Source organism: Pseudonaja textilis, chromosome 1, assembly GCF_049901715.1.
Source record: "Pseudonaja textilis isolate UNSWEBS1 chromosome 1, rPseTex1.2, whole genome shotgun sequence".
NCBI classification, from domain to species: domain Eukaryota; kingdom Metazoa; phylum Chordata; class Lepidosauria; order Squamata; family Elapidae; genus Pseudonaja; species Pseudonaja textilis.
The window spans coordinates 114,976,514-114,994,439 of NC_141990.1; the positions used below are offsets into that span (position 1 = coordinate 114,976,514).

Consider the following 17,926-nt stretch of genomic DNA (forward strand, 5'->3'; position numbering starts at 1 on the left):
GTAATCTAAAAATCAACTCTGCATTGCAGAGTTTTGATAGCAGGAAACTCTGCATTGCTATCAGTTTTGATAGCAGGACGTAATAACAACCTATCAATTTTATATTTTTATCATGTTTTATGTTTATAATATGTAAATTTCTAGGAATAATTTTGGAATATCCAAACTCAATATCTAAACAAATGTTAATCTACTAATTACTACTTTTCTCAAGGGAGAAGCTGGCAAATTCATTCATTCATTCATTCATTCATTCATTCATGTGCTGTTCATCTCATTATCCAAAGGAACTTGAGCTTTGTCTATTTTTCAAGATTCTTCTGAAAGTGAAGACAATCTTTTTAAATAAAACAATATTTTGCTTTGCAAAGATCTTGATTTACCTTTAGTGCATCTTGTCAATAAACAAAGCCTACCTTTCCAATTTTATTTAAAAAATGAAAACAAAACACATACTAACCAGCCACTAGCAAAATGGGTTGCTTATCAGGATGAAGTTCCATTTGACGAGCAATCCATGGTCCATCAAAGTGAGCATACCACCAGCCTTTTTTTTTATTCTGAGGATCCTTGTATTGATCTGCTGGGCGGATGAAAGGAATTCGGAAATATCGCTGTTGCCGGTTCATTTCGATCTCTTGCTGCTGTCTAACGGACAACTGACTTGCTGGATTCTGCTGAGCTGTAAGGAATAATTACAGTTAAAATTTGAAGCCAAGATCAAAACTAGTCTTCACTACCATCACCTTTTTTTAAAAAAATATGTGCAGAAAAGTAGGACAAGTTTGAAAATACTTTCAGTAAAGAGAAAACAGTAAAAGAAGATCTTGCATTGGCCACAACATTTTTTGAAGTAACATGGATTTTGCTTCAGCCATGGAAACAAATGTTTATATTGCGGGTCCCAGCTGAGGAATCCATTCAATGAAGTTAAGTATGCTGGGCAAAAGAAGGAAGATTCCCAATGATTAAAAGTACACAATAACCCCAATTTTTGAATTGTAAGCCACTCAGAATCATTGACTCAGATGGGTGGCTATGGAAATTGAATGAATAAATTAACGAATGTTTATGTAACATAGTGCTGGAATACAATTCTCAAAGCATATGTTTTGCAAGGCAAATTGTCTCCCAACCTGGGAGAAAAGTAAAGTGAAAGGATGAGAAAAATAGAATAAGGTATCGTTATAGATGGGGGGGAAAGACACACTTGAGTCATTTGCGGACTGTTAAGTTATTTAATAGCTGGAACAATAAAGTGTGAGATGGGCCACAAAACCCAGTTGTAGTTTATTGGCTGGAGAGTGCTTGATCCTGTATGAGGTAATCTATGTCATGATTGGTTGTTGTGGGTGTAAAGGGGGAGTTTCCCTTTTCCCCCACCTTTTTCTTCTGTGTGCTCTATATGCTCTAGGATTTACTTGACAATTTACCTCATAATGTTAGTGTGTGCCTGACTACCTTGTCTGCTGTAAATATAAATATTAAATATATTTAGTCATATAAAGCCACAAGTTCATGTCAGCATCTCTGACTTCATTTGTGCAATTCCCTGACACAGACTCACATTAAAAACAGAAAGAAAAGGAAATTTCTTGAATTTTCAGGTTTCAAACAGGAGATTTCAAATGCAAAGTTGTTGTGGACAATTGCAGAAAAAGCAGTTCAGTTATTCATGAGAGGACACTTTTCTTTCTATTCCAGTTTATGGAAGGAATTAATAATGAATAATTTTAACTACATAATTAAGCTAAATTAAGCTAAATAATTATAAATAATAAATCTGGTTTTGGTTGAATAAAGAGGGATGAAGCTACAGCCACATCAAATGTGTTTATTTGCCCTCTTTATTTCTAGATAAGTTGTAGATTACTGGAACAGAAAAAAATGTTCAAATAATTGTGTTTATATATACAGAAATAGCAAATGTTTATCCTGCTGTAAAAGGCAATATCTGTTAAAATATTTCTCATTATTAATATCAGTGGACATTAAAGCAGCTCATCCATGAACAGAAAATGGCAAAAAAGACCTTTTTAATATTAACCAGCCTTCAGTCATAATTATGTATCATTTGACATGACAAACTTAAGCAGTAGTCCACATACTTTTATGTGTTTTTAAAAATGTTTTTAAAAAATGAATCAGTTTTTAATTGATGAATTAATTCACCAGGCAATTCATCATTTTCAATACATCCTCTTGCTGCATTCTGCAGCTAATGGAGACTGGCTACCTATCGCCTGAATTAACATATAGGACAGTGTCCATTTTGAGCTCTTTGCTTGATTTGTAGAGGTCTTTTTTCCTCATTCTCATGCACAGCTGCCCTCACCCAAAAGATAATCAACATAGTGAAGAAAAGCACTTTCCTCACAACAAAGGCAATTATTTTCTCTCCTAAAACAAGTTACTAAGTGTTAGGTTTTGTTCCAAATGTTAGTTGATTAGTACCAATTTCAATGTTTTGCTACAAGGGGAAAATATTTTCTCTTGGCAGAAGAAAGGAATTAAAATTAAACCAGTATACACATTTTTATTGAAATAAATTATTCGTTTCTGTAAATAATGCCAAAATTCTTAAAAGAGCGTGCACATTCCTGCTGTCCAGTGTCTTTACCAACAATTCTTTAATTATATTTAAAACAGACTGTATGAATGCTTATAAAAAACAAATATAACTGTAGCAAAACACAATTATGTTAGTAAAGTGGGTTCTATTTTTCCCCCCTTTTTCAAATTAGATGAAATAATCCCCCCACTTACTTGAGTTGTTCAAAAATGGTGCAAAATCTGAAAACAAAATTTAATACTGAGCATGCGAGAGAAAATGAGTCCATTGATCAATGGGAAAAACTCCCTTTTGGGGGTATCCAATAAGTTGTCTCTTGATGGCTATTATTGGCCATCCCTTGGGATGGCTTCAACATAAGAAACCAATGGAAGAGGACAAGAGCACTGTTTTTAGCTAAATGGATGCAAAGCACAAAAAGAATTTGCAAATAGAGCTTTAATTTTTTTTAAAGAAAGAAGGAATTCTTTCCTTCTTTCAAATATGGAGGGGCATAATAATTCCATCATTTACATACAATGCCATCAAAATTGCAACCTAAAACATGTAATGCCATCTAGGAAAAACTACAAAGGAAGACAATAACCTTAATAACTTACTTCTGGCTGCCTAAAGTGGTCTCTTGTTATCTCAAGGGCTATTAGATATGATGACTACATATTACATCCATATAATTATATAATTTGAAATGGTAGTTTATTTATTGATTGATTGATTGATTTGATTTGTCAATCGCTTACAAAATAATAGGTATAAGTATATACATAGTTATGAATAAATGAAATGGGTACATATAAGAAAAATAAAAGAAACAATAGGACAGGGACAGTAGGCACGTTGGTGCGCTTATGCATGCCCCCTACAGACCTCTTAGGAAAGGGGTGAGGTCAATAGTAGACAGTCTAAGGTTAAAGTTTTGGGGGTTTGGGGAAGAAACCACAGAGTCAGGTAGAGTATTCCAGACATTGATCAGTCTGTTGCTGAAGTCATATTTCCTACAATCAAGTCTGGTGCGGTTAACCTTGACTTTGTATCTATTGTGTGCTCTTGTATTGTTATGGTTGAAGCTGAAGTATTCATTGACAGGTAAGTCATTGCAATGTATGATTTTATATACCATACTTAGATCAGACCGAAGACGGCATAATTCAAGGTTTTCTAGGTCTAGAATTTCAAGTCTGGTGGCATAAGGTAGTCTACAATGAGTAGAGGAGTGGAGAACTCTTCTTGTGAAATATTTCTGGACTTTCTCAACTGTGCTAATATCAGATACGTAATGTGGGTTCCAGACTGATGAGCTGTATTCGAGTATTGGTCTAGCAAATGTTTTGTATGCTCTAGTTAGTAGTGTGATATTACCAGAGAAAAAGCTACGTAGGATTAGGTTGACAACTCTTAATGCCTTTTTGGCTATGTAGTTACAGTGGGCTCTAGCACTTAGATCATTAGAGATGAGTATTCCAAGATCCTTTACAGAGCCTGGATCATCAACAAGGTTTTGACTATTCAGCTTGTATTTTATTTTCTAATTTTTTTTTTGCCAATATGTAAGACAGAACATTTATTTGTTGAGATTTGAAGTTGCCATTTGTTTGACCATTCTGATACATAATCGAGGTCTTTTTGAAGGGTAGCAGTATTGTCTGTGGTATTGAACAGCTTTACATCATCAGCAAAGAGAACACAGTTGCTCTTAATATGATCACAGAGGTCATTTATGAAGAGTATGAAGAGAGTTGGTCCTAGAACACTGCCTTGGGGGACACCACTATTGACAGGTACAGAAAAGTTCTTCAGAAACATAAAGGAAAATGTGTTATTTGCTCCTGTTCTGCTTTCAGATTTCCTACAGGTCTGTAAGTGGGGATAGTGGATCAGATCAGCCTTGGATTTTTCCACTCTTATAGATGGGTAAAAACAGTCCAAATCAGAATCCATGCTATATCCTGGTTCCCATTCTCCCAATACTCAGTCTAGAATCTGAGCAATCTGATCTAGCCACTTGAGATAATTCTCTGTACCCCAAAATCTCACTCTATCTCAGCAACATGTACAACAAAGGTCAAGCCATTTCTTAGGAAAAGTCCATGTGGCTGCCCGATATACTATCTGGTACAAGCCACATGGTTCCTTAATTTGGTTTTCTGAAATAGCACAGCTTCTTCCTCTTTGAAAAACATGGAACAATTTGAATTAGACATGCTACAACAAAAACTCTTCTGTTTGAAGATCATGCTCTGTTCCACCTGTGGCCAATTATGATTATGGATGCCACTGTGTCCACAAACCTTTTCCATGGTTCCTGCCAAGTTCTATGGTCATCCTGAGCTTTATTTAAACTATTGTGATAAGAAGAAATTAAGAATCACCTGGGTTGTAGCAAAACAAAGCTACAAATAACTGGATGGTTCTTAGTTAAGCACCAATTATTAGCAATATCCTGCTATACTTCTTTGTAAATAACAATACTCTATTACTAGCTTCCTTCACTAATCCATCATATTTAGCCTGGCCTTTTATCTCAACCCTAAAAATGAAACTATCTCAACCTGCAATCTATCCAATGCTGTTGGGTTAGGATGCTGCTCACGAAATAAAGTAAGACAATATAGTCAATGTTGGTAAAAACAAGATTCTCAATATTCTCTAGGTACTTTTGCTCACAAGGACACTTCCCCTTCACACACACATATACACATACTTTTGTATGTGCATGGGGGAGAGGAGGGGTTAAATTAAGATTTTCCCTTACCATAATCAGTCACTGATTTGGGAGCCCGCTGTTCCATTTCGGTATTGCGTTTCTTGTTCTTGGCCTTCCAAGCATGATAAACCTTAAGCCGCCTATGAAACTCCTCTCTGCAAGCTGCCAGCAATTCAATATCTTTGATCCAGGAAAAGCACCAGGGTTGGAATAAGTGAGAAACAAGTGAGAAAAGCAGATAGATGAATATGTCTATGAATTTGTTGACATGGAAAAAATTAGTTCACCACTCCTTATATCTACATCATGACACACATATATACAGGGTGCATAAACTGGTAATTTGTATAAAAATGGAAGGATAATTTCTAAAGCTTATATTCATAAAATACCCATTTAGTTATTTTCAAATGTATCTAATTACTCTGCTATTTCAGAAGCCCTTTCAGAGATCAAGAAAAATCAAGGCCTCTTCCAGCTTTTGAGGCTCTTGCTCATAATCAAAATGATATGTATGTTGGTATGTTTCTTTCTGAGACATCAGAAACTTAATTTTACTTGGTTGATGTTAAATGTCCACGCACACATTGTCTAAATATCAGATTCCCTTTGAGCCTCCAGCTCAGCCCAATTGATCCTTCCCTTCCTGGTGGATTGATTTATACAGTACATGAGGAAAAGAAGGTTTAAGTACCCACAGCATAGCCATTAGATCCCTATCCAATGAGACCCGCGCTAAGTTACATGGTGTGGAGAAAACTGCTGCCTCAGAAGTTGGAAAAATCGAACAAAAATGTATGCTTCATGATTTTCTACAATACCCCCTCCACACACAAACACACCCTGCCAAGCTCTGAAAAAGTCATTATAGAGATATCAGGATTTGGGGGCTCTCAATTTCAATCTGATTAATGATTGTTCTGCTATTTTAGAGGCCCTTTCAGAAATCAAGAAAAACCAAGGCCTCTTCCAGCTTTTGAGGTTCCCGCTCATAATAAAAATGATGTGTGTGTTGGTATGTTTCTTTCTGAGGCAATTTTGCAGCCTCTCTGTGTGTGTATCCATGTCTTTGAGTCAGTCTTGACTCCTGGGAACGGCATGGGCAAGTCCATGCAGCATTTTTAGCAAGACTTTTGGAAGTGGTTTGTCACCGTCTTTTTCCTAGGACTGATGGGAAGTAACTGTCTCATGGTCACCCAGCTAGCTTTGTGCCCAAGCTGAGACTAGAATCTAGTCTCACAGTTTCTACCCCAGTGCATTTATTACACTAAAATGGCTCTCAGTGAGGCAATATAATATCTACCTGTCTAATTGCTGCCTATTTTGGAACTGAGTAGCACAGCACCTGCTTTGCCTGCAAAAGGTCCACTGTCTAATCCCCAACATCTGCAAGGAGGGATAGAAAGCTACTGCCAGACTGCTTGATAATACTGGCTAGACAAACTAATGATTAGGTATAAGGCATCTTTCCCTAATTAGGAGATTTAATATCACATCCAATTTAGTATCAGCATGTTTTCCCCTTTTTTAAAAGATCTGAACTAGTATCCAAGCTCGGGGAGAAGAAAGGAGACTTCAATGCATTTAACAAGCTCTTTAGCTAATCTGAATCTGTCAATCCTGAGCTTGCTAGAAACAACTCTGCAAAAGCTAGGGACATCTGATATAAGCTGTATGGGCAGAAAGCAGTCTTCCAGGTTCTTATCTCCAACACTCCCAGTGACATCAGAAACAGTGAAAGCTTTCAGGTCCATGAATTGCACTTAACTTTAAATGTAAATAGCTGATATTGACAATTGAACAAACAAACTATTTAAAAGTCATTAGCAATAATCATTTTAGATTAAGTTAAAATGTAATGACTTTGCATTATATTCAGTTAATTAACCCTGCTGGTTCTTACATGCAGCTTAGTTTTTGAATGCTTCACCCTTTCCTTTCTTTTGACATAGAGCTGTTTGAAGTAACTTTGCTCAAGGCATTTTCTCCTTTAGAGCTGAATAAAGAATTATTTAGTGATCCAAGGCCTTGGTTTTTGTTTTTTTTAAAGAATGGTACCAATTCATTATATAGGCTTTCAAAACTCTAGAGAGAAAAGCAACCCAAATATTGATGTATCCTGACATTCCCTCCATTCCAAACAGGACAACACTTACCACAAGAGGTATTGATTGTATCTCTCAGGTCTGCATACTTCCACTTGCTAAGGTCATGCTTTTTAATGCCAGCTGCAGCTTTGGTAGCTTGAACTGAAGGTCCCCTAAACATATCCAAAGAAACAAAAAATACAGAAAGGAACAAGTGAGGTCAAGAATGCAAAGCTGAAACGAGGACTCATCAAAAAAGACAGGTGCAAAGATTGGTAACATCCATGACGTGCTTCTTAGGTATACTTATTTAAAAGAAAAGGAAAATTAAGATTGCAAATTACTAATTTACAAACTAATCCTAAATGTCATCTGAAATGACTCATTTAAAAAAAAAACGTTTCCGAAAAAAAACAAATGGATACATTATGTGAAGACCTAGTTCTCTGTGCAAAGGTCTAATGCTAGGAAATTCAGAATTCTAAATTTGGGAATGCTTGATGTTGCATCCGAGTTTAAAAGAGAGAGAGAAATCAGAATAATTTTCCCTGGAGCAAAATAATAGCAAAACTTTATCAAAAAGTAATTCCTATTCATGCAATTCATAAATATAATAGTGAATTAGAAAGAAAATGGGTACTAAATTGGTACAGTGAATGAATCTTGATTAGAATGTATATTTTTTACATAAATGAATTAAATAGAATTTATGAATTAACTATCTTTTAATTTATCTTATAGTTATTACATTTGGTGATTAAACTGATTTCTTTCTGGCAATCTGTTACACCCACCTAGATAGGTATTCTGACATTTCTTTGGCCATTTGTTCCCTATAAAAACATGAGGAATGTATGTTAGGGAATTAGGATACAAGATTTAATGCATTATTTTTACAGTATTAACTGATAACATAGTATAATAAATACTCAGAATTAACCAGTTCTTTGTATGTATAACCTTTTAGGTATGCAATATTTAAATCATAAGCATTTGTACCTAAGTATAATTGATCTGATAAACTGATACTCAAATGGAGTGTATTGATTGCATGCTGAAATCATGAATAATCAGGAAAAAATAAAGTGAATTATTTTGCAAATTGCTTTTAAAGTGAACATTAGAATAATTTTACCCTCCCACTCTCAATTTTTATAGAATTTCCCAAAAGGGAAAAATGTTTTCATACGCGGTCATTTGACACCTTGTTCCATTGAGTCTGCAAACAGAACATATTTAGGTTAGTCTGAAGATCTCCTAAATTAGGCACTGATGTACAACATTATAAGATCAGCCTGGACACAAAATGATGTTCATACAAGATCACCAGGGAATCTGGTTTCAACAAGTGATGTTAAACCGTTTTTTAGGTTGTTAAGTAATAGATGCATTGACTTTTCCTTTCTCTCACCACCATTACAGGTCCACAATCATCCCATAAGATACTTCACACTGTAAGAAGGGGATTGGCTTGAAGTGTCACCATGAACATCACAGAATACAGGCACTGGAATCCACCTCCTTTCAATCCCAAGCTATAGCTTCCGTCAAACAAAGCTCAATGATGAGAAAATTGTACTCAAACTCATACCAAACAGAAAAATAAATACCCATATAAACATATCCGCTTAAAAAGAAGCTGCTTCCTATGCCAAGCGTTTGGAAGAACTTCTAAAAACTAGAAAGATGATTTATTCCAGGCAGACAGGAAGGAAGGGAGAGAGGGAAGGAGGAAGGAAGAAAAAACTTTCCCTGAGCAAAAATGCTGTCTTGTTTTTGATATGACACTGACCTGTCTTTTAGGGTTGCCAGCATAAAAAGAATAATAAGTAAAGCAGTCTAAATGTTAGGTAGGTTTCCACATTACACTAACGAAGAAGGTGCTCTGTTTGTATTTGATATGCATGTTGGGCGAATCCAGCCAAACATGATTTAATTCAATAACCAAACTTTCTTCTGAACTTGATGCATGAATCCCAGTATTAATTCTTCTTGGAGAACAATTTATGAGGAACTAAAATGGAATTAATCCACACCAATATGGGTCAGGAAAATTTTCAAATGGCAAATCCTTTCACTGTAGCCTTTATTGCTTGTAGCACAGTGTCAAAGGACACTATCTGACCAAACTTGGCAACTATGAGACTTGTGGGCTTCAACTTTCAGAATTCTCAGAAAGTTGCCAGGTTTCAAGATCCCTCATGTAGACTGAACTGGGATGGAGAGGCATAACAAAATTCCTAAAATATTTTTTACTTTTTTTCTCTTTCCACAAAGTTCAGAAACTGGACTCTGAACTATACTCCCAAATCTTTGACAGAGGATAGCTAGTTCAGATGCCTAGCTAACATTATAGTAGCTTCCCCATATTGGCACCCTCCAGATATTCTGGAAGTCAAACCACAATATTCAGAATTGCTTACAGCAATGGCTAAAAGCTATCCTTGCTGGGAATCTGAGGAACTGCAACCCCAACATAATTGGTTGGCAGAAAGTTGAGGAAAGCTGTGGTGTAGAGTAGCCTCCAGATTATGAGTGTTCAAATACAGGAAGATATGCAGCATCATGTTACCTTAATTTAATTTGTGTTCTCGTTATCGTCATCATTATTATTATACAACTTATTACACAATTGCTTTTTCCAGCAGCATCACTGATAAAGTACAATACCTGCGCAAACTTGGGTCCAGCTGAGCCTCATCGTTGATGAGCTCAGATTCACTTTGGGCAATTCGCAAAGCCAGCTCGTGATCTCTGCGCTCTTGTTCGAGAATGGCTTGATGCTGACTCGCCTCTTCGCGTTCTCTGGCCAGCTGAGCCTCAACTTCAACCTGCAGAGCCATGAAAAATATAATTTAACTGAAATATCTATTTTTTCACTGATACAACAGAAGGACTGTCCAGCTAGATCCAATAGAGCATGCTAGAAGCCATGCCAGCTAGGATTTTTGGAACTAGTACTCTGAATTAAGAAGTACCATTTTGTGGTTTGCAATTACAATCTAGACCAATTATGTGCAAATGGTTACTGCTATTCAGTCATAATTCATTACAATCAATAGATTAAGCAAACTAAGGTTCAAACAATCCTAAAAGGTAAAATGTCATTCAAGTTAATTTTAACTCCTTTATTAAAAAGAAAACAAAAACTTCATGAAGATAATCTGCCATTGTCTTGTTTTTCCTTTTATTTTGTGTTATAGCCTTGCATTCCCCGCAGTTCCTTGGATGTCTCCTCTCTGAATACTAATGACTAAATTTCCCAACCTCAAACAAGTTGGCCAGGCACTGAGACTTCTTTAGATAGGAGCCTCTTAGTTTATCCTAAACTAATTTAATCTAAAAGATAGAAATCTATAAGAAGTCCAGTCTGGCTGATACTTAAAATTGCATTACAAACCATAAATTAGACTAGCTGTATCAGAAACAGCCTTGATTGCAGAGCCATAGATGAAGAAGAGATTATTCTGTACAGGTAGTCCTCTCCGTACAACAATTCGTTGTAGTGATCATTAACAATGGCACTGAAAAAAGAGAGACTTCTGACCGTTTTTCACATGACCATTGCAGTGTCCCCATGGTCACATGATCAACATTCAGATGCTTGGCAACTGACTCTTACTTATGACCATTGCTTTGTCCCAAGCTCATGTGATCCCCTTTTGCAACCTTCTGATCAGTAAGGTCAATGAGGAATCCAGATTCACTTAACGACCACGTTACTAATTTAACAAATGCAATTATTCACTTAACAGCTGTGGCAAGAAAAGTCGTAAAATGGGGAAAGCTCACCTAACAAATGTTTCACTTAGCAACATAAATTTTGGGCTCATTTATTGTCCTCATAATTTGAGGACTACCTGAATCATTCATAAATTATAAATTATCAGATGGTCAATATCTCAAAATATTTTTAAATTTATCTTAAGCTGCAGCTTTTGTTAATACTGTATTTTTTATTATATTTGTTATTTTGATTATTGCTATTGTAACATCTATTTGGCTAAATAAATAAATATCTTGGCTCAAATTTTTTAATGTTTTCCTGTATGTTGGTTCACCTCTGGAAAGCTGCTGAAAAGTAACACAGTTATTAGCTAAATACTTTTTTGGGAGTGGTAAGTAGACTCTAACTCAGCTCACTACTTTTGATAATAATTAAAATCCCTAAGTCCAGTGAGGTAGATAAATAAGCAGAGCTACTGAAAGATGAGAGAATTAAATCCTTTAATGCTGCAGTTCCTAGAGCCTTACTCAGAAAATTGATTTTTAATAAAGCAGATTAAAATTTACAATTAACAAGAAGGAATAGAAGCAAACTCTTAATGCAGGAATGAATTGGAACTGCATATTGAAAACCAAAATAACGCCTTTGTTTAAAAGAAAAATTCCAAACACCTGTGAGTTTAGTTGTTAAGAATGACTGCTTCATCACTTATCAGAAACTGAAGAGTCATTAGTCTGGACTGGTATAGACTCCTATTTGAGCAGGGGGGTTGGACTACAAGGCTTTCAAGGTCCCTCCCAACTCTTATTATTCTGATAGCTTCTGATTATGATATTGATAAAAGTGCATGATACACTCCCAGAATATATGTCTTTATAACAAATCAAGGAAGAAGTACCATGAGATCTGAAGGGAGCAGAACAGCAACTTCAGTTTTGTTATTGTTGATTGGACTGTAAAAATATTGTCCTGGCAGACTAACCAATATTGCTGAAGCCATAACAGGAATAGGTTCTAAGCACTGGGCAGCTGAACCAATCAGGTGCTGCTGTTAGGCAAAGGGGCGAGCCTAACACAACTCTGATAATATCACTGGGCACACACCCATCCATCCTCTACTTTAAAATAATCCTATCAACACATGCCTAAGGAATATGATTATGCTGACTATGGCATTACCTCAGGGCCATCTCATACCCTTAGCCTGAGAAATAAGTTCTGTGGTCTAGTTCCACAATGGTAGGTCAAGGGAAATGTTTTTATTGTAGCGAAAGACAGATTCATTCTAGGATGATATATTTAATTGGCTTAAGTGATAAAATTGTAAAGAATATTGTAGTGTTCTACAGGCTTCTACTTCTAATACATGAACTTTGTACATCTTATGGAAATTATGAAACTGACAGCTTAAGACTCAAGTAATCATATTTCAATGCATTAATGCTGATACATTCTGAAAGTTTCACTTGAACTTTCTTTTTTGAAGAGCAAATCCGTGAAGTTATTCCCCTATCCTAGCACAATGAGCTAGCATCATCATTTATTCTGATCATGATATTGCCATGCAATCTTTCTTTCTGCTATGGATGTTTTCTTATGTAGATCTGTTTTAGATTACTCAGTGCAGCATTCATCAAAAGAAAAGCTGACTAAATATGGCCTGAGAGAAAACTCTACAGAAAGGAACATCTGCTTTGCTGCTGAGACCGGAAGGAAGTCTACTAAAAAGTTATTGCCCAAGTTTGGCAAAGCATGTTTTACAGATTTCTATACCAAGACATATATGACTGACAACAAAACTCCCTGGGCAAGAAACAAAAAAAAATGAGGTTCAGGTGATAATTAATGTTCTTCAATTGTTGGCACTATATGTATTAATCATTAAGTAAACACTAACAGCATTGAATTCTGCCCATTCCCTCTTAGATTTTATAATTTATAATTAATAACATATATATCTAAAGAGATTGCCACTTTCCTCTCCCTAATAAATTTGCAGCAGATCAAATTTCTCTGGAGTAAAGTAGTTGGTGGCAGTATGTCTAGTTGGCTCATCCCAAAAGTTGTGGAGAGAATGCAACATAATTATAGTAGGATGAGTTTAAGATCCCTGTGGGAATCAGAAGAGACCCAGGTTACTACATCCCATGCACCTGCATAGCCTATTCTATCTGTGGATCAAGGTCTGGAAAATGCAGCACAAGAAACATCTATTCAACTTCACCTGAATTCTTCTTTCTTCGTCCTCTCTCTTTTTCCTTTCTTCTTCTTCCAGTTTTCTCTTTGCTTCAATCTCGTATTTCCTAGGTGGGAAAAATTGAAAGCCCATTAGGTACAGACACACATTAAAACCGTTTCACTCACTTTCCCACACATTTTATTTTTTCCCTTTGTAGCAGAACTCTGTTTCTGCTCAGAAACAGCAGTCACTTCCAAAATATGGCTTTTGTTTAAAAAGTTGATGTCAGAGATGACCAAACTGAGCCTGAGAGAGGTATCAAATGTATCATAAGCCATGAGTCCCTGCACACTCACAAGAGATCTAAGTCCAGCCTATCTTATCTTCTACTCATTTCCCTCAACCACTAGTTGGCCAGATTCTTGTAGAGAGCGTGCAATAAATTTTTATACTCATTTGAGAATATTGAGCCTGAATCTGCTGAGTTCTCTGGTGCTTGGCATTTGCCTTTGCTTCTACCACTCACTATTTAGATTATTTCACACTCACAGTCGCCTTTCTTCCTCTTCCTTCTTCTGACGCAGTTCCTCTTCCTCACGCCTTTTCCTTTCTTTCTCCATTTCTTGTTGGATACGTCTCAATCTTTCGGCTTCCTCCTCTTGCTGCTTCTTTTTCTGAAGGGCACTCAAAAGTTTCTCAGAGCTTTTTACTAGGGCATCATATTCCTTCTGAATCTGTTGTCTAGGCATGACAGTGGCCTGTAAAATAAGTCATAAAAACAATCACAATAATTTGCACATATCATGTAGTTTTAAAAAGCAAGACAGAAAGAAAATGAACCACAGCAAGAATACAGGAACTATGTCTCTCCATCAAAGCAGCAAAATGGATGTGTTAAGGTTCTCCTAAGCTTTGCCCACCTATTTTGATTTGATAAACCTTATATTTCCATCTACAAGCAACTCCCTGGTATAGTGCACACTGTTCATCATGAATGTTGAATATAGCAAAGTATAATTAAGATCTGTTAAACCCAAGTCTACACCTTTGGTCTTGTACTAAAAAGTGTTGTGTCTATACCATCAAATTGTAAAGGGATAAAATGGGATTTGTGTCCAGTCCTTGAAAAATGTCCCTTAAAAATGGCTTTCAGGTCACTTGCCTTTTTGATAGAAGATATGTTTTTGAAACAGGGGTGGGATGCAAATATTTTTACTACTGGTTCTGTGGGCATGGCTAGGTGGGAGTGGCTAGGTGGGACTGGCCATGTGACTGAGTGGGAGTGGCTTTCTTTGCAGCACACATACACATACTGCGCTCTTTTTTCCCCCCTCCTGGGCCTGAGGGAAGCCTCCTGGGAGGCTGTTTTTACTCCCAGGAGGCTTCCCTGAGGCCCAGGATGCAGAAAGGGGTGCTGGGGTGTGTGTGTTGCTGCATTGCCCCCCCTCTTGCTCCATTTTTTTGCCCCCAGGAAGCAAAAAATGGAACATGGGGGACAATGCAGCAGCCCCCACGTGCCTCTTTTGCATCCTGGGCCTCAGGGAAGCCTCCTGGGAGCAAAAACAGCCTCCCAGGAGGCTTCCCTGAGGCCCAGGAAGCCAAAAAAAAAAAGCACTAAGATAACGAGGGGATCCCGGCACAGCTGATCATCGGAACAGCTGATCGTCAGGAGGAAAAAAAAGAAATACTGGTTCTCTTGAACCGCTGGCTCCTTTTCTACTACCGGTTCAGCTGAACAGTAGCATTTTTTACTACCGGTTCGCTGGAACCGGGCTGAACCGGTAGAATACCAGCACTGGTTTGAAAGCATGTGAAGCAACATGTGTCAACATTTGAAATGCTAGAACATCGTTGATTAAAGTTTTAAAGTCTCATATGTGGGGAAAATCTCTACATTCTCATCTAACCCATGGGGGGAGTCCAAGTGATAGAAAATTGACTGAATAGCAATAGCAATAGCACTTAGACTTATATACTGCTTTATAGTGCTTTATCGCCCTCTATAAAACAAGTAGTAATATGCCTTTAACAAAAAAAGCATGATGTCATGTTCCAATTCTATCAGCATTAAAAGTTTTGGATTGTCAAAATAGCAAAAGAAAATAAAACAACAATTAGAGTTTGAAATGTTACAGCTGGAATTCAACTTGGTATCCTACAGATATTGGTCTTCAACTGTCCAAGATATTTCCATGGTCTCTCTTTTGGTCATGCACACTGGAATCAAGGACCTCTGCCAGATCTTGATACAAAGTTTTTTCTTTCTACAGCATAAAGGATCCTCCTACCTTGATCTTGGCCATCAGAGCATCAATGGACATCTCAAGTTCCTTGACCTGCTTGCTCATTTCTGCCTTTCCCTCTTTCAGAGCAGTTACTACTTCATTGAATTTATATAGCCGCTCTTTCAGTGTGCGAAGCTTTATTAAACCATCTATGCTGTGAAAGGAATGTTAATATTTTAGATATGAGAGGGAGAGAACAGAACAGACAGCTATTGTTCAAACTCTGGGCCATCAAACTGCTTCTGAATGAAGTCATATTAGTTGGATTACAATGGGCCTCATATTATCCATTTAGTTTGTGTTGCAATTAAAATTTGGAATAAAAAATATGGACAAATAGCTTTGGAAACTCTCACAAACATCAAAGAAATAAATACATTTAAAATTATGTTGTGCACAAATGATTACATTATATGTGTTCTGCTGCATAGGTACATGATTGCCATGAAGGCTCCCAACTTCAGGGTCTGGAAATTAAACTCTTCTAATCCTGAAAAACTAGGAGGGTCAATATGATGGATGGCACAATTGGAATGTCAATAATACATGGACTTATTTTTTTCAAATTCAGTAAGAAACTCCAGTTTCTTACTAGTGGATGCAACAGATCCGTTCAGTTGATTCTATCAGAACAATTAGATCATGTTGTCTCTCCTCTTCTCCTCTCTCCTTCCAACTTTTTTATCTGAATGAGGATAACACAGCTAGCCTCTGTATCAGAACAGTTGCTTTGTTCATACATTTTGGGATATGCCATCCTGTGTGAATATGCAAAACTAGTTTGCCATGTAAGCAAGGATAAGAATGCTGTGGTTTTCCTCTTTGTGGCCCAGAGGGACTCGCCACTAAGAGACACTAACAGCAAAAATGGGAAAACTTGACTATCTACATTATTTCTAAGCAGAAACTTTGAAAGAGAAGATAAGGCAATATCCTGCCCAAGTAAACTCGAGGTCTGGTCCTTTGATACCAGTTTCCACAAATTGTGACTGCACTAATGTCATATTATGAGTTCAGGTGTGTGAGTGCCTGGGAATCCTTCCCATTACTATTCAGCACCTCATGAGATTTACTAGCAAATAGGACACAGTGAGTATTTACACAGGTCTTCTTCTTACCGTGGTTGATGCTTTCTCTTGCATAGCCACATACGAATTGTCTTTTGTATTTTAATACAGGCACTTGCTCTGTACTTGATTTTGTTTTTCACTGAAAATAAATGGAGGAAAAAGTGAGGGAAATCTCATCAACAAATGTCTAAATACAGAATGGGGGAAATGGATGGATGGATGCATACCTAGACAGACAGGCAGACAGAGACAGAGTTAGATAGATTTTATACTAGCGGATACTATTTCCTTCTTTTATATATGATTAGTATGCAAGAGTTGCTAACAATTCTTGTGTCAGTGAGACTCATGCCTCAATTCTCAATACTTTTTTATAAAAACCTAACTGGAACTGAAGAGTCAAGAAACTCTTCCATTTTAATATTTGACTTGATTAATAGCATTTTCACAATTTTGGCAGCAATCTCTTAAACAATGCGTGTGGACCTGTAAACCCACAGGATTTTTTTTAAAAAACGAATTGACAAAATCTCACAAGATCTTGAAAAACATTGGTGTTCCTCTGAAATCTTGTGGGATTTCAGAAAAGGGCATAACTTTCAATATTATTGCACAAGTACACAATCAAGATTAATATTCCTAGATTGCTGTGATTTCTGATAATCACAACATTTCAGTCATTTCTTTATTAAAATAAAATATTCTAGGCTTCCAAGTAAGTTTAAAAAGACACAGTTGTGGGTAGTTTTTAAAATTTTGCTCACATGGTAGAAATAGCAATAGCACTTAGACTTATATACTGTTTCATGGTGCTTTACAGCCCTTTCTAAGCAGTTATAGAGTCAGCATATTGCCCCAAACAATCTGGGTCCTAATTTTACCAACCTCAGAAGGATGGAAGGATGATTCAACCTTGAGCTGGTCGGGATCGAACTGCTGCATTTGGCAGAATTAGCCTGCAATACTGCATTCTAACCACTGCATGGCTCAAGGGTGATCCTCCCCCTATCGTCCCATCTTACAAGATATTTTTGAATACCTACATTTGATAACTGATAAAGAACACCACTGAACCTTCTTCCAACGGCTGCAGAGAAGCCAGTGGTTCACACGTTTAATCAGGTCAGCAAGATGATCTGGATCAGACTTCATGATTTGATCAAATTCTGCAAACTGAACATGGGGGTGGGGAGGAAATGCCATTTAAGACAACCAACAAGAATGTTGACAGATGGAGAGTTCTGTTGTAAACAGAATGCTGCAGTCATGACAATGTGTAGAGACTCCTGCGATTGCCATGAG

The 17,926-nt window shown here is 36.8% G+C and overlaps 1 protein-coding gene across 4 annotated transcripts in view; it reads right to left on the bottom strand.

The window, feature by feature from the left end:
- Positions 1 to 17,926, bottom strand: part of MYO6 (myosin VI) — a 114,980-nt gene that overhangs the window by 5,819 nt on the left and 91,235 nt on the right. Inside the window, exons 23-33 of one of the 4 annotated variants that reach the window (XM_026695128.2) lie at positions 17,668 to 17,797; positions 16,673 to 16,763; positions 15,558 to 15,708; positions 13,819 to 14,027; positions 13,315 to 13,393; positions 10,034 to 10,194; positions 8,158 to 8,196; positions 7,433 to 7,536; positions 5,325 to 5,456; positions 2,767 to 2,793; positions 461 to 682 (exon numbers count right to left, since the gene is read on the bottom strand). In XM_026695128.2, coding sequence (XP_026550913.1) covers positions 461 to 682; positions 2,767 to 2,793; positions 5,325 to 5,456; positions 7,433 to 7,536; positions 8,158 to 8,196; positions 10,034 to 10,194; positions 13,315 to 13,393; positions 13,819 to 14,027; positions 15,558 to 15,708; positions 16,673 to 16,763; positions 17,668 to 17,797 — 1,345 coding nt within the window. The remainder of the gene's footprint in view (positions 1 to 460; positions 683 to 2,766; positions 2,794 to 5,324; positions 5,457 to 7,432; positions 7,537 to 8,157; positions 8,197 to 10,033; positions 10,195 to 13,314; positions 13,394 to 13,818; positions 14,028 to 15,557; positions 15,709 to 16,672; positions 16,764 to 17,667; positions 17,798 to 17,926) is intronic. The other 3 variants (XM_026695130.2, XM_026695129.2, XM_026695131.2) reach the window with 3 other exon arrangements.